This window comes from Lathamus discolor, chromosome 1, assembly GCF_037157495.1.
Source record: "Lathamus discolor isolate bLatDis1 chromosome 1, bLatDis1.hap1, whole genome shotgun sequence".
Taxonomy (NCBI): Eukaryota; Metazoa; Chordata; class Aves; order Psittaciformes; family Psittacidae; genus Lathamus; species Lathamus discolor.
The window spans coordinates 80,072,010-80,088,716 of NC_088884.1; the positions used below are offsets into that span (position 1 = coordinate 80,072,010).

The 16,707-nt window shown below is 45.2% G+C and overlaps 1 protein-coding gene across 1 annotated transcript in view; it reads right to left on the reverse strand.

Moving 5' to 3' along the window:
- The window catches only part of CACNA2D4 (calcium voltage-gated channel auxiliary subunit alpha2delta 4), a 125,323-nt gene extending 109,393 nt beyond the window's left edge, over positions 1 to 15,930 (reverse strand). The window contains exons 1-8 of the mRNA XM_065664160.1: positions 15,923 to 15,930; positions 15,404 to 15,415; positions 14,412 to 14,493; positions 6,746 to 6,862; positions 5,187 to 5,246; positions 3,470 to 3,632; positions 1,145 to 1,276; positions 121 to 181 (exon numbers count right to left, since the gene is read on the reverse strand). Coding sequence (XP_065520232.1) covers positions 121 to 181; positions 1,145 to 1,276; positions 3,470 to 3,632; positions 5,187 to 5,246; positions 6,746 to 6,862; positions 14,412 to 14,493; positions 15,404 to 15,415; positions 15,923 to 15,930 — 635 coding nt within the window. The remainder of the gene's footprint in view (positions 1 to 120; positions 182 to 1,144; positions 1,277 to 3,469; positions 3,633 to 5,186; positions 5,247 to 6,745; positions 6,863 to 14,411; positions 14,494 to 15,403; positions 15,416 to 15,922) is intronic.
- Between the last annotated feature and the right edge of the window lie 777 nt (positions 15,931 to 16,707).

Consider the following 16,707-nt stretch of genomic DNA (forward strand, 5'->3'; position numbering starts at 1 on the left):
CTTGCAGAAGCAGCATGGGGCAGTAGCTTCTGATCAGGAACTCACCAGCGTGTCACTTTGGAAAAGAGGGGGAGAGGAAGACTGAAAGGTGCTTTGACCAAGTCTCTCAAAAACTCTTACCAGCCACGATTCCTGCAGTCAAAGGAGATGACTCCATTCTCATCTGGTAACCACTTTATTCCTGAAGGGAGCAACAAAAGGAGCAATTAACACACACAGACAGGCAGGCATCTGTTCCCCACTCCCCAGGGAACTTCTGCTGTTCACTGCTGAGACACAGCTACCTCATGGGCACACAAGTCTGGCCAGCAATAGCAGTGGCCATTCTGTAGAAAAACAAGCAGAGCTACATATTTAAAAACATACCTAGATATAGTCTTTGACATTATGGGGAGCAGTTGCACTTAGTTTGAGCTTTTCGCCACTTTGATGTAGTTCTCAACATCTTTTTCTCCCGAGCAGTGGCTGAGAGCATATAAACGCAGCAGCAGTGATAGGAACATGTGCCAGATTTTCTGCTCTGCTCACAGTCATCTCTACTTTCACCTTCCACAACATGTGACAGGTCACAGAACAAGGGCATGCAGCCATCTGATGAAGGGGCCATCAGGCCAGGCTACAGCTGTGGAGGATCCTGTGGGCTCCTTCAAGCACAGGCCCTCCCCTCTTGCTCCATGACCTTATATGCAGCTCTCAGCTTGTGTGTGGATAACAAGTCAGACTGGCAGCGGCATCTGCCACATGTGGATGGAGAGGGGCTGTGGCTACTACTAAAAGCCACAGGGAAGCACGAAGCAGGGAACCCTCCTGCAGCATCCGCACCCCACCTGAGAGATGGGTGCTGCCATGGTGTTTTGTGAGCTTTTTGGAGCACCTGTAAGCAGCCTTCTCCAGGATTTCAAGGGCAACATGCTTGGGGGGCTGGTCTGTGTAGGAAAAAGGGGGTTATGCCTACCATGGATGCTATTCCTTCATCCTAAGTGGCAGCAGCCCATGCACTGAGTATTTTTCTCACTGCACCCTGCCCATCATGGGGCCATGCTACCCTCAACCTTCCCAGATTGAGCTCTTACATGGCACGGACCTTGTCCTGCAAGACTATTTCATTGCACTGAAAGAGTGAAGCTGATCTCTGCTCTTTTACCTGGGTAGAGCCTAAAGAATCCGGTGGAGCTGCCAAAGTACTGCCAGGTCAGCGTGGGATCCCTTTCAAAGTTGTCCACAAAAATAGGATTCAGGGCTTCTGACATGTAAACACCATTCAGGATGTCCGGGTCTGTGATCAAAGAATAGAAAATGGGGAAAAAACGGCAAAAGAGGTTGGGGTCACACCACCTCCAATGGAGGAGAGAGATGAGAACAAAAGCAACCCCAGGAGGCATGCAGCCTTGTCCAAAACTTTGACAATGGGCAGGGAATTGGAAGCATCGTTCCAGTAAATCCTGGAGGCCATATCACCACTGACTGCTACAAGTGATCTCAGCTTGGTCATACATTATTATCCCTGTTTCTGGTTCCGTCCTTGCCTGCCCTTGGGCATTACACCTGGTTGGAAGAGAGCTCTGAGAAGCCCAGAAAACCAGCACTGCACTGAGCACAACTGGCCACACCACACAGGCAGGGCTCAGGAGAGTTTATGTTAGTTGTAACTGCCTAAGACAGAGGAGCTCTAGGATTTCATGCCATTTCTCTCTCCTCTTTTCCCCAACAATTCTTTTGTCTCCTCCTCTTTCTTTCACAGAGCCTGAGCTGTCCTCCCTTGCCCCTGATCTCATCAGGATCAATAGCAAGTTGCAGGCTTGCAAGAATTCGTAAGAGATAATGTATATTTGGTGTCTGTGTTGACTCATTGCCTCAGGAGACCAAACAGAGCAGCAGCAATAGAAACAGGGTATTATGAGACTAGTCATTGTAGGATTAAATGTATTACTGTTGAAAGCGATGGGGCTTTGACCTACCACTTCCTGGTTAGTCACTTTACTAACGACAGTTTGGTCAAAATATGGAAAAATTGAACTGTGACTCCCCCAGGGATGAGGCCAAAGGAACTCATGCATGAAGAGAGCCAGAAGAGCTGTGGAGAGCCAGGCTTGCTGCAATATGCAAAAAGGGAGTGAGTACTGCCAAGCACTGGTCCTGGCATGAGCTGTGAGCATCAAATGGCTCCATCTCCTTCTCCTCCATCTCCTCCTCCTCCATATCCTGCTCATTCTCCAGCCATAGCAGTTGGATGGTTTGTGTCAAGCTGTAGAGGCAAGAAATCAGCTAGCTGAGCGGTGTCCCTCTCCTGTCTCTGACAGCATCCATTTGGCCACCTTTTCCTGTATGTTGCTCTAGGCAGCAGCCTACTTCGTGTAGCTGCCCACAGCCAGCTCTGCTGGTGGCTCTATTGTGAGCAAGATTTTAGTGTCTGGGGCTGTCAGACCAGATGGAACTAATTGAAAATCATGGGAGAAATAGAACTCCCTCTATTGTCCCTCTAAATAATGTAACAGTTGTGAGCACAGTCACCAGCGCCTGCCTTGTCTGGTCCTGAAGACTGTAAATGAGAGAAGTAACAGCACCTTTTTTTCTTGCCAAAATGTACTCAAGGGGCAGAGCTGATGGGGAGCCAAGGAGGAGCCAGTTCAGGCAGCTTCGAATGGTGGCCAAAAGGAGCAGTAAACTCAGAATGATCACAACTGGTGCCTCATCCCACAGACTTGGCAGTGTGCTGACCAGCCTGGAGATGGAGTGGCTTCTGGTGCGTAGCCAGAGTGGAAGATGTGCAGGAGGAGAGGACACACTCTGGGCACAGAAGAGGCCATATAAGCCTCAGTACCTTCCTGGGCTTCTGCAGCTGCTAAAGTGCCAAAGGCTCGCTGAGAAAAATAACCCAGAATAGTCATGTCCTTCTAGCAGTTGTTAATTATCCTGCCCATGGCAGATGGGTTAGAACTAAATGATCTTTAAGGTCCCTTCCAACCCAAACCATTCCCTGACTCTATGATTCTAACCCTAGTCCCTACGGATATGCTCATTAGGAGTTAAAAGTGTCCCTGTGAGCTGTTAGTGCCCCGTAACATAAAGGTACTTGGGATCTAAAATCTCAGTTAACATCAGTGAGATCCTCAACACCTGAAGACCTTGATAGATCTGACCCTTTGTATGGAGTGACAACTGCCAAAAATTCACACCACTGTGTTTCATAGCATCTTTTGTTAGATAGATAAACCCTAGGAGACTATACTGCCTGCCTAAGATGGAGAATTGTCAGTCATCAGAGGTCTTTCAAGAGCAGATTATACCTAAGCCCTGTCACAGTGACAAGCTACAGCACAGACATAGCCATGCCTTGGGACAATATCTTTCCAGCCCTGTGTTCTTTTGTCAGTTGTGGGGTTTTTTAATATTCCCATCTTTTCTTTCAGCGTTATTACTGGTTGTTTCCACAGCAACCTACTAGTAGTGAGAAAGTAGAGGCCATTACCTTTGTTGTAGACGTTGGTGGGGAGCTGGATATCACTGTACGTTGTGTTCACCAGCAGGTTATTGAAATGCTCATTTGGCTCCAAAATGAACTCATCTCCAAGCTCTACATAATTGTCATTTTCATCCTTATCATTAATCAGGAGAGAGTTGTAGTAATCAAACTGTTGATGAAGACAATGGAAGAGAGAAAGGCAACAAGAGAGAATAAGACAATCACCAGTACTGCCTGAAAAAAACACTCAAAACCTCTTTAAAATGTGAAGGGTCACCTGAAGAATTTGGGCTTCAAATCGGATCATGATGAGCAGCAAACAACAGCCATTACCAACTGAAAATTGTCAAGCTGCACAAATGATGGTTTCTGACCAGTTTCTCACTGTCAGGTGCCCATATGACTGAAAGCATGGCCATAACCAGCAGCAGAAGAGCCACCTGAGAGCAAAGGGACAGAGTGGTGGACTCCTGTGGTCCCTCACAGGTATTTAAGTGACTAGCCAGAGAGACAGTGTCTCACTGGGTCCGCCTCCCAGGTTTGCTACAGGGCATGCCAATCCAGACGTTACTTGTCCTGTTTCTACAGCTGCCATTTACTAGAGTGAGCTGTTGATGTACATCTATCCAGGATTATCCCCTCACTCTGTCACTCTAAGCAGCAGGCACTCATAAAGAGTGAAGGATAGAGCAGAAGGTGATCAAAGATAATGTAGTTTTCCCCCTGTGAAGCCACTGGAGATTTAGCACCTACAGCCATTTTAGTATCCTCAGGACACTCTTCACCCTTGAAAATAGATGCTTTTAAGATGTTTTTGTTGACTTTACCCTAGGGTAGAGGTTATTTAAGGCTTTATGTTCAAGCGCTAACAGTACTCAGGCAGTGTGAATGATGTGTGGGAATACAGTCAAGTACTCCAACTCACCCATGACCCTTACTGTGAATGCAGCTAACCCAACTAGCATGACTGTAATGGGATTCTTAAATAAAGAGGTGAAGATGGTAGCTAGCTTGATTTCAAGAGCCATTTTCACTCCCACCTTTTCCCAGCATGGAGACGTGTACTTGCAGGGATGGCCTGTACTCCTACTAAGCACTCCCTGCTCGTGCTGAGGACAATGGACATTCTTCAGCAGAGTTTTCACTCCAGTTCCCTTCACCAACAATAATCCCATAGCTTGGCTACAACAGCTATTAACAGAAAACCAATTAACCAAACGGCTTGGACAACACCAAGCTTTCACTTAAGGGGAAGTCCTGTCAAGTGGGTGTCTGCAGGGTGGAGGAAAGATGATGGGAGCTGTTGAGAAAGATAGTGAGAAACTCAGCTCATTGGGATTAACAGTTTGCTGTGGGTATTTGTAACAGCATCCGCCTCATCACTCATACACACTCAATTTTTAGTTCGTTTTCCAGTCAAGTAACCGACAAAGCTCCAGCTCATTTGCAACAACACGTCATATAGTGACAATGTTGGTGTGCAGAAATGGAAATGTAATGCCAATAACATCACACAACCCAACATCTTCACAAATCCTTCCACTCCCAGCGCCGAAGGGACTAATCTCCTTGGTGTTACTAGGTTTGGGATCTGCCAAGGGAGTCTCTTACACTAGTTTCTAGACAACCCGAGTGCCCTGAAGACAAGGAAACTCCTAACCTGTCCAGGAACCTGAGGTGGCTGATGCGTGTCATATTTTGTCACTGACCAGGATAAACTTACCTCCAGTGAGGAGTTGTATTCATGGTTCAGATCTGCATCTTCTGCTGCTTCCACCAACCTCTAACGCAAGCACATGGAAAGAAAGATGAGGGAGTGCTGTAAAAACCCTCCATAAGCTCTTCCAGCTGTATCAGCCATTCACACAGGTAGTGAAAAGACACACAACTGCTTCCTTTACCACAACACAGAGTCACAGGGCTATAAACTTCCCTCTTACCTTCCTTTTCTGCTGACCTGCCATTCTGTGCTGCAGCTTTACAGCTTGGAAGGTATATTCGCAGCCATTTACTGCCAAGTATATTCACACCTACTTACTCCAGAGTCCCCACTAAACCCCTGAGCAGTCTTAGATATCACAGGACATATACAAACAGAAACATGTTGATTCAGAGAATGAACAGCCAGAGATTTAATTTCATTTTCCATGAACCCTTCCAAAAAGCCATGGGAAAGGCATGGCAGACCCAGCCTGATGTCAGTATCTTGTCAGAAGAAAAGGCCTTGTGGGAGTCTCAATATGGTATATTATTACCGAGACAAAGACCCTGACTTGATTTCATAAAGGGCTCAGTGATGGTGTGGCCATTTATAAGCTCCTACCATTTATGGAAGACAAAATAATCAACTAGTATTCTCCACTGTGATGCTTCAGGGCACTAATTCTCAATTGGTGCAGGCTGGGAAGGAATCCAGCTACACATGCACATGTTTTCAGAGCTGCACAATCAGCGACAGTCTCAGCAAAACTACTTTTTGCTCCTTCACAAAGGATAAGGAAATCCAAACACTGGAAATGTCTGGCTATGATTTTAATGTTATGGGCCAAAGCTCTGGGTCTAAATATGCCCACATTTCACTTTGGGATTCAAATGATGTGTTTCTGGATGACTTTTCCACATTAGATGCCTTTAACAGTCAAGGCTCTGTGACTACAGAAATACGCTTTTCATAGTGGGTAAATATAAGGGAATATGATAGATCCTTAGATGCAAGAGGTAAGAGGGGCCACAATGATTACTTGCTCTGATCTCCAACACAGCAACAGCTAAAGACCTCTTGCCACCTCCTCCACACTTCCCCATGTACACAGCTGGAAATCCAAGCACTTTCCTTGCAGCTTCTGTTCAGGGGCTGCAGAAATTTCCCTTGAGCCACACACACAGCTGAAACAAGCTACCAGTCTTCAATGGCCGGATTGCATTATGCAAGGATGGATTTTCTCTTGCGAGAGGTGTTTTTCTGCTCCTTGAACAGCTCTTTTCTCCTGGAAGAGTATTCATTCCCTCATATTTATTCCTAGACTTTGTTTGTATCTCATTTCCTACTTTGGGCTGAGGGAGAAGCCAGCATTCCCTTGTCTGAACGCCCACATCCTCCCACCAGTGTCTACTTAAAGCTCAGAGCAAGCAGCCAGCTGCACCAGCAGGCATTTTGTTAGGCAAGGAAGTCCTCATGCAACCTCTGTGCCCACACGCTCCTGGTACAGGCAGGAAGCTTTGTGTCTACTGCTCTGGGGCTGACAGGAGAGGATTTCCTTTCTTTAGCCCTGGTGGTCTTACCTCAACGGCTTCAACCTTCCTGCGGAGCATGCTTTCCATCTGCTCCGAGAACTTCTTCACCAGCTCCAAGCCGTCCACCTCTTTGATCTTCAGCGTTGGCTCCACATCTTTGTACTTCTACCCAAGGGAAAGCAGAAAACCCTGCTGAGCAGGAGGCTCATAAGGAGAGGGGTGAATCTGTTATTGTTAGCTGGGTATTATTATTTTTGGTGAAGAAAGATGTGTTGAAAGAACCAGTCTGATTTATCACCTTCCCCCCTCTTTGTATTCCCCCCCTTTTCAGGGTGTGTGCATATCACTGGCCATAACACAAAGCATTTTGACTAAGTAAAAGCAACGGATCCAATTGTGCGCTTGTAACAGTTGAAAACAGCAATGTACCTGAAGCTATTAGTGCCTACAAATGAGAGAGAAGCAGAAGAGGATTTTGAAAACCAAGAATAAACACTGTGCTTACATCTGTAATAACATTATCTACATCACATACCTGAAATTTACTTAAGGCAGAGAGAAGGGCAAGGAACTGTATACTGTCATTATATTGCCTCCTACACCGTATGTGTTCTGGGTCACTAGTGGGAGAGATGTCACGCTAGTGTAATAACTTGTCCTCCCACTGTGCCATCCTATCTGTAGGGTAACTTTTCAGGTCTGCTCAGGCTTAGGTGGGAAACTGCTAAGGAAAGGTCAGTGAGACAGTTATGATACTTCTTCAGCATGCACAACACACTTTGAGCCAAGAGCACTACAGAGGTGATTCCTGGAAACTAGGAATTACGAGTGTAACTGTTTAATGCTGCCTCCACTGCGAGAGATGCTGTAATAAGAAAGATCTGGGTCTGACAACCTTAGAGATAATCAGTTTCTTCTGACCATGTTTCGTAGAATCTAGGCATTAAAACCCTGACAGTATTCCCAAACTGGATAACTGTAATCTGCCTCCCTAAATCTCCCCTTTCAAGACTGGATACAATGGCCTTTATTTCCTTTAAAAAAAAAAAAAAATATAAATCCCAAAGCTAACAAAGATAGGCAGAAATGAAGAGTAAAGCAACCTGCAAAAGGACACAGTATGGTTAACTTATTTCAGAAAAGACAGAGCCTTTTCCTCCAGCAGTGTGGAAGCATGAAGGCAGCAGAGACTGAATTTCCCTGATCCCTCATCATCATTTCTCTCTGCAGTGTATACACATTCCCTCCCTCTATGTATTGTATTAACACCACAACAGCAATCTCAGCCAGGGCTGGACTTCTTGTGCTGGTAAAAAATGAGGTGGTGAAAGGGTAAGGGGACGGCAGGGCTTTAGAGGCACTTTTGAATTAGAAGAAAGGGGCTGGTGACAACTTTGGATGTCTTTAGGGTGGGTACTAGAGCTCCTTTTGTTCAAGAAGCTCATTGACCATCTGGGAGGGAGGGAGGGAGGAAGGGAGGGCAGCTGAGCACAGGCAGGGTAAGAAATGCCTTGAGGATGGGGCAGGCTGAGGACGTCAGACAGAAATAGCAGCATCCAGCCTGCAGCAGGCATGGCGGGGAGGCTGCTTGCTCTGTCTGGCATGATTAACAGCAAGGGTTTTACCGGATTAAATATGCCAGTCCTTGCATCCCCTCTGCTGTGGCTGAGTAGGCAGGACTGGCAGGGGAGGAGGTAGGGTTGAACACGAAGGTTAGCGTAACCATGATGCTGAAAGAGGGATGTGCAACAACAACCCCCCCGACTGAGGTCCCTGACTGCTGACAAGAACGCAGGACACATCCCAGCTGGTGCCTGTCCCATTTAGCTCGGTGTCATGGTTTCATTGTAAGGGAAGAGATCTTTGCCAGGCTAGGCTTTAATCAGGCCCTCCTCGGGGGGAGGAGGGTAATCTCTCCTGGGAAAGCTAGTGAAGGGGGGGACCACACCAGCACAGGCAAGCACGCACTTTCTGAAGTGACCTGCCATCGGTTACCTTGGGTCATATCTTGAATGAAAAAGAACAGGGCTTTTCACCTCTCAATTACTGTTTAATGTGCTTTTGACACATTGATAAGTAGATGTTGACAAGGTAAAAGTAATCATGAGCAATCATGAGCAGTCTGCTAATACTGTACACATGTCTCAGCCCCAGGAACTAGCCAGACAACAAGAAAACAACCACCAAGAAGTTTTCTGCAAAGTTTCAGTTGGCTGCAAGGAACACCCCTGGTTTGAGCTTTTTTTTCCCCCTACAAGCAATCTATCAAACCACTTTCTATCTGAATCCCTGCCACTAAATTCTCCTGCTATTAATGAACATTCGCTCCAAGACTTCCTAAAGATGAGCAATGAAGTAGTACCTGTGATTTCAATATTGTTACCAGACACCATATATGAAAGTATGCATATATCAACACAGGTGCTTGTAGCTGACCAAGATTAACCTGCATAGAATAAGTTTAGGGTTCAAGTTATCAGATCATTATAATTTCCAGAACAGAAATCAGCTGCAGACTAGGGAGAACTGGCTGAAGGGATCTGATGTTGAAAAGGGGCCAAAAAGTTCTGATCTAACAGAAAATCTTTTCATATTCATCTAGTAATTAGTATTCCCTTAAAATAGAAGGAGCAATTCATTAAGATTCTCCTTCTGCAGCGATGGGGGTGGTGACTTAAAATTGGAATATCCAGGACCCAGTATTCTAAGTTTTATCTGTGAACAGACATATATCACCAAATATATTTTCTTGTTGCCACCTCCATGAAATTGAGCCCATTGGAGTACACAGTGTTGCATTACTCACTGCTAGTGAAACTATATTAAGAGTGTGAAAGACATCCCTTTCATCTTCACCCAGGAAAATGTCTTGACTGAACTTCTTTAACTTCTATTCTTCACCATGCAGTTATTTGTCGTGCTTTCTAGTAATTACATAGCTGGAGCAAACAGCCAAGCTGTGCTGTCCTTTCTCAGCCCTATCCAAGCGGACAGGCAATCAGCACCTCAGGTCCATAAGGAAGCAGGAGGCAATTCTCAGGAAACACTTACAATGCATCATTCACACAGTAGAAAAAAAAGTGAAGATTTGGGTCTGCTGAAGCTGATGGCGTTCCTGCCACTTGGAGGCAAGGCCTGAGAAGCCCAGAACCACCATATCATCTTCCTGGCATGGCTGCCACTTTGATTGCAGCAGCAGGACTGTTGCAAACAGACCTAATAAGCCACAAGCTGCAGCCTTCTGCTCCTTGGCTCTGGGAGATGCTACTGTCTTCCCCCTGCTCAGCCTTTCCTATTGCCTCTCTATTCCAGCTGTATTGCTCTCAGCTGTCCTAGACCTGGCCAACATTTTAATACAGTTCTATCATCTTAGAGCCAGGTTTAAATGTGAAAGCTTATCATAGAATCATAGAAAGGTTTGGCCTGGAAGGGACCTTAAGGATCATCTGTTCCAACCCCTCTGCCATGGGCAGAGACACCTTACATTAGACCAGGTTGCTCAAAGGCCCATCCAGCCTGGCCTTGAACACTGCTAGGGAATGGAAGCATCTTCATAAAGAAGAATTTCTCCCTAGTATCTAATCTAAATCTCCCCTCTGTCAGTTTAAAGCCATTCTCCCTTGCCTTCTCACTACTTGCCCTTGTAAAAAGTTCCTCCAACTTACCTTAACTTCTGCTGCATAATCAGAATAGTTAGGGTTGGAAAGGACCTTGAGATCATCTAGTTACAACCACCCTGAATACTTCAGCCATCAAACCAAAAATCACTCTTCGGCTTCTGCTACCTTGATGAGGTTTAATTTGAGGATATCCTTACTTCTTGGGATAGAGAAACACCTGGTGGGCTTTCTCAAAGTCTTCTGATCCAGGATGAGATCCGGCCTTTGTGGATTCAAGAGATGTCTATTGATTCACCAGGTCTCTTGGAACAATAAAGCCTGGCAAGAAATTGACTGTTTGGATTTGCAATGAGATATTAGAGCTCTTCTGGGAAAACAAACAAAAAGCCCTAAAGAAAACCAAACAAACTCAAAGCCACAAAAGGAAGTTTATGCTAAATATTAAGGAGAAGGTCTACATACAAAACATTCAGTAACTGAAAATTCATGGCTCTCAAAGCAACAATAAGCTAGTTACTTTGAGCCTATTAGGCACAAGGGAGCATGAAATAAAATATGAAACGTACTGTTTTCTCTCAGTTTGTATTTCCACAAAGGCAAAATGCCCATCGACTTAAGCAGTAAAGGTCTTTACACTGTGCCCCTCACTCTTCTGCTGGTCTGTGCATGCTCACATACACAGAGAAATATTTAATGTGAAAGAGAGGCAATGGCCCAAAAAGAGGAAGGTGCCTGGAAAACACATTTGGTTTTCCAGACTTCAGGGCATTTGGCTCCCCTGTGCAGGCCTGCAGTCTGCATTACTCTAGTGATGCACGTAAAGTTACTTGTGGTCTGCCAAGGCGCATCTCATGGGGCATGAAAACATTGCTATTAGTAAAAGATCTGTATATGCCCCCCTGAAACCGTCCTTCTGTAGCAGTGTAGGTGTCATGGATGCAGAGGCAGCCCTCCAAGATCATCTCTGTTTTGAGATGCTGATTTGTGAGTAGGTGTCAAACCTAGGGCTTGCTAAGGAAACAGAGGCTGAGAGAAGGACTGAAGCTGTGTGTGCTGGCTGGTCCTCCCCTGTTTCCCTAGTCCCAGGGAAATAAGGGAATATCCCTGGACCATTTCCTTAGGCCCAGGGAAATAAGGGAAAATGAAAGAGCTCAAGAAGAGTGACTTCAAGGTTGAAAGGCAATCCTAAGCTGTCTAAACTGCTGAGGTTAGGGCAGTCCTGAGCTGTTTAAACTGCTGAGGTTAGGGCAGGTGACCTGGTTTCAGCTGGGATAGTTAATTTTCTTCCTAGTTGCTGGTACAGCACTGTATTCTCTATTTAGTCTGAAAATAACGCTGATAATACACTGATGTTTTAATTGTTGCTATGTAGTGCTTACACTGATTGAGGACTTTCCAGTCCCTTATGTTCTGCCAATGAGAAGGGACATGGGAAACCAGGGGGAAATAGAGACAGGACACCTGACCCAAACTAGCCAAAGGGGTATTCCATACCACAGCACATCATGCCCAGTATATAAACTGGGGTGAGTTGGCTGGGAGAGTCTGATCACTGTCTGGGGATTGGCTGGGTATCAGTCAGCAGGTAATGAGCAATTGTATTGTGCATCACTGCGTTTACTGAGTTTCAATTTTTTCTGGTTTACAGCTTTCTTACTATTATAACCCTCTTTATTAATATTATAATTGCACTTTAATTATTCTTATCTCAACCCATAGATTCTACATTCTCTTCATTTGCTTCCCCATGCCACCCTGGCTGGGGAAGGGAAGGAGTGAGTGAGTGGTATGGTACTTAGTTGCTGGCTGGGTCTAAACCACAACAGCAGGACAGGATGTGCATTTGGGAGATGGCTCTTCACTGGAGTGTTATCACAGCAAGGCTGGATCAAGCTCATCTGTATCCCAGTGCTGGAAGTGGTGACAGTGGCTCACTGAAGGACACTTTCCCTCTGAATCATGGGTGTTCCATGCAGAGCATCCAGAGGCTGTGCAAAGCACAGTCTGTGCTGCATCCAGGCCCCAACACTTGCAAGAGCAAATGAGACACCTTCCCCTCTCCAAGAGCAAAACCATGTGGACAAGGACTGAGACAGGAAAGTGCAATTGTTTTATAAGGCTGCCAGACCACCAGGAAAATACAGCTCTGCCTTGCCTGCCCTTGACATGAATGGAAGATTGGATTTTGTAACATTCAGGTTTCTTTTTCAGCAAAAATCAGTTTTCTTTGCTTCCAGTGAATTACATCAAAAGCTGATAAAGCTAAGAACTTTTGTTCAAGATCTGGTTGCCATGACTGTCATTTTCAGTGGTACTATACTAGCATCTACAGGTCTCATTATAACCCATACCCTAAAAAGATCAAGATCCTAAGAGATCCTAAGACAGTATGGATAGAGGGAAGTGGAACAATCAGGTGCAACAGCCCTAAAGGGTCAACAGCACAACTCTCTTAACACTCACCTCAGTACCACATTTGCCATTGTTAACTTTCACAACACTGGTATTTTCAAGCTAAACCTAATTTTTCTTTTTCTTTTCACTGACTTTTGGACCTTAAGGAACATCAACTCCCTTAATCTCTTGGTAGAAACAGCCACAGAAGCAGTGCAAGTTGGCTGTCTTGAAGCACATCTATACAGCATCAGAAGCAGATGGCTGACTATCAAATAACCACAACCTGTATCTCCCACCTACTGGAACTCTGACACTCACCAGAGATACCTTAGTATATCACTTTGCCTCTGGCAATTATCACTTGGAGACCCCACAGAAGAATGGGCAGTGCAGATATCATCCAAACTGCTAAAAGCAAAGCCTTTACCTGCATCTATACCCACCACAGCTGCCTCATGATTAGTGCATGAGGTACCTCTATTCCTGCTGACAGATTTTTACTGCACAGTGGCACATTCCTGCTAAAAAGGCCTGATGGTCAGTATGGATCCTTTTGGTCGATGCTGAAGGCCATGCGTGGCCAAGCCTACCAAAGGTGATACTCCTTTACTCCTGATAGAAAGTAGCACTGTGGGTGCAGGGAAAGAAGGGCTCAGCAGCAAGGCAAGGCAAATGACATCCGTATCTTTCCTTTCGCACTGAGATATGGGTGTTATTACTAATATGAGGACAGAAATCAGACACCTAGAAGGCCTAAGAGACAATGCAGGGTTTGTATTGAAGAGAAGGATCAGAGGAAGAGTAAAGAAAAGGACCTGGACTGCCCCATGGGGTGGAGAGAGGACTGCATCACTTCAGATGCACTCAGCAGCCACCAGGCCCCCTGTGCAGCATTTGGGACCTGTTGATCCATGCAGCCCTGCTGCTGCAGTACAGAGCTCACCAAGCCTGGAAGGGGAGCAGCCGTTCACCTCTGACTTCAGGAGTCAAAGTAACAGGACAACTTCTCTACATCTGCAAATGGCACCTTTATTAAAGCCGCTGGGGCTACACCCTTTAATGGTGGTTTCAGGCACTGAAACTGTTGTTTCTGTGCAACAGTGCCTGATGTTTGGTGACCAGGCCAAGCAGAGCTCTGCACCTCTAGAAGATCATGGCTTTGAGGGCAGCTGCCTCAGGGACCTTGTCCAAAGCAGAGTTTCAAGGGCAGAATTCAAAGAATTAAGTGACTGGTGGAAGACAGATGAAGAAAGCAGAAAGGAACAAGAGTGCCAGCTGGAGAGCTGCAGGAGGGGACAATGGGATGACGATGAACATGGAAGTGATGGGCAGGAGAGGAACTGATAGGCACTTAAAGGCGGAGCAAAGGGTCAGTATGAAAGGGCATAAAATGATTATCAGAGGGGAAACAAAATTAGTACAGTTAAAAAGTATTTCTGTTTTAAACAGGACTATTTAAGTGTCATTCAGCCATGGCTAACGAAAATAGGAAAGGCATTAGATACATGGATGCCCCTCTCCAGTTCATGGAGAATAGCCACAGGGCATCGCTCTCTGCTTATGGATGTGAAGCTACATGGGCTCTGAGAGTTAACTGGAGACCTGTGTGGCTTGCTTTCTTCCATCCCAGAGGAAAGCTTGGAGGGCTACATGGGGAGACAGTGCAAAGCAACGGAACCCTCACAGCTTTTGCCTACCTTCTGCAACAGGAGAGAGCCTGAATACTTAGTCACAATGGAGTACAGCTCCCCACCAAAAGCATCTGCCCAAGCCTTCACCCTAAAGAAATAAAAAAAGGATAAATCAGTGTTAATAAAAATCATCAGAACTGTTTACTTCTTCAGACAGGGAAAGCTCAATTTTCCTGAGTATGAATCCTCTCCTTATTTCTCTAAGCCACTATCGTGACAGCAACAAAGCTTTCTCCCCATACTGCTAGCCAGACAAGGAGTAAGGCAGGCAGCAAGCATTGCTCTTGGGCATTCTGCATTATGCCTGGGACACTGGTCAGTGAGGAGAGACACTGTTCTGCTGGTCTCAGTCACTATTTTGACTAAGTCAAATAGTCACGAAGTTTTGACTTAGTGAATTTGTCTCACATAACTTTAGAAGTACAAAACTTCTACATTTGGTCTTCAGTATCAGCTGTTTTCCTCTGTTGTTAGCAAAGTGATATGAATAGCTCTCTGCAGACACCTATTTGTCTTCACTGATTGCAGACAGAGCCTGGGGTGAAGGGCTAGACATGTAATGTCAAGACTGCTGAAGAGAAATAAGTGCCAGACCTGAAAGAAGTTGTCAAGATTCACCCCTTGGATTCAGTTCCTAGAGCTTTGTGGAGCAGAGACTAACAAGCCAGACTAATTCACTGATCTCAGTGGAGATACTGCAGCTTGATAATGCCAGAGTAGATTACACACCTTGTCGCTGTAAAACACTACTTGCATTTGTGCCATCCTGTAAATAACTGACAATAGCAATACCACATGGAGTACATAAGGATGTTGAAGACCAGCCCGAACATCAAGCCATCCAAATCAAAATAGATGGCTCTCATTATTGACAGAGCACTTCATCAGAAATCTGTTACATGATTCATATTAAGCAGATCCACCTACATACAGTTCCTTCAACAAGGATTCACTTAGAAGAGATTTATTCAACGGGATAAATAGGCTTCTCCACTTACCAGAATACACTACTTATTTATGGGGTGCAGAGTCTTAGCTATGGCTTCCAGTAGATTTCTTCCAGTCCTAAGCAGGCTTTACCATCAGGGTCTAATTTCTCAGTGCACCACACCACTTTCATAGCACAACAAAACACCAACGGAGATGAGCTCTGGAGTAAAGCCAGCACAGCAATGGTGGAATAATCACAACAGCTAACTTCAGCCTGGGAAAGACTGTTTAGACTCTCCTCTTGCAAATAAAGTAGTAGACAGCTATAGGAATGATTTGAAACAGACTTAAGGCTTCTATACTTAACTGTACCCCTTTCCACTGCCTTTAAAAGGAGCATAATAAGAGGGTGGGTGTCTTTTTTAATCACTCCTCAGTTAGCAATGAGGTGTTAATTTCTAACCACTGAGTGTGCTCTAGCACCAGCTGAAGTCAATAAGAACAAGGCTTATCCATTCCTTCCCCCCACCCCCCCTTTTCTTTTAGCATTGTACTCTGCATCTTATTTTGACAGCCAGAGCTTTTACCTCGCCATTTCATTCTTAAATACAAAAGAGTATGGGTATTTGCTAGGACAGCAGGATTTATTGCCCCATATCAGAATTATTCTAGCAAGCCTATAATAAAAGAGGAAAACATAACAGGGACCTTATGGCATGCTTTCCTGCTTGTTGTAGTAACTAACAGATTCCTTGAGGTATAAGGAGCTCTGAATCAACATTTAACTCAATGCCCATCTGCTGCTGCTGGTTTTATAGCTTTTATGTATGAGATGCTTTGTGCTGATATTGACTAATATTCTCCAGTCTCCTCACCTTTCGCCTCAGAAGAAGAGAACCTAGACATGAAGTTTGGGATAGTAATTTTAGCAATGAAGTTTATCTTTACCCTTTTTGCCTCGCCCAGAAATGAGGTGCCTATGATCCTGGCCTTTCCGTTTTGTGTTGTGTCTGTGGCAGTGCATGTGCCCCTGTTCCTTCCAGCCCTCATAGTTTTTCAACCCATTAGGGTGGGAGAGTCAGTGATATATGTATATAAAATAGCAGAAAGATGGTATTACTGAAGTAAGAGGCCCACAATAAATACAAGCTTAGCAACAGTCAGTCACTAGAGAAGCCAGCCACACACACAGTTTCATGGAAGATCCCGGCCTTACTGCTCATTGATCTGCTCATTTGTGCAGTCTTTAAGTCCATCATGACTTGGGATTCTCTGCTTTCCTAACAACGGGACAATATAAGGTTGGGTTTTACCCTTTGAGAGCATTTTTAGCAGAGAGAGGGCCAGAGACAATCAGCTTTGGAGGGCTGGT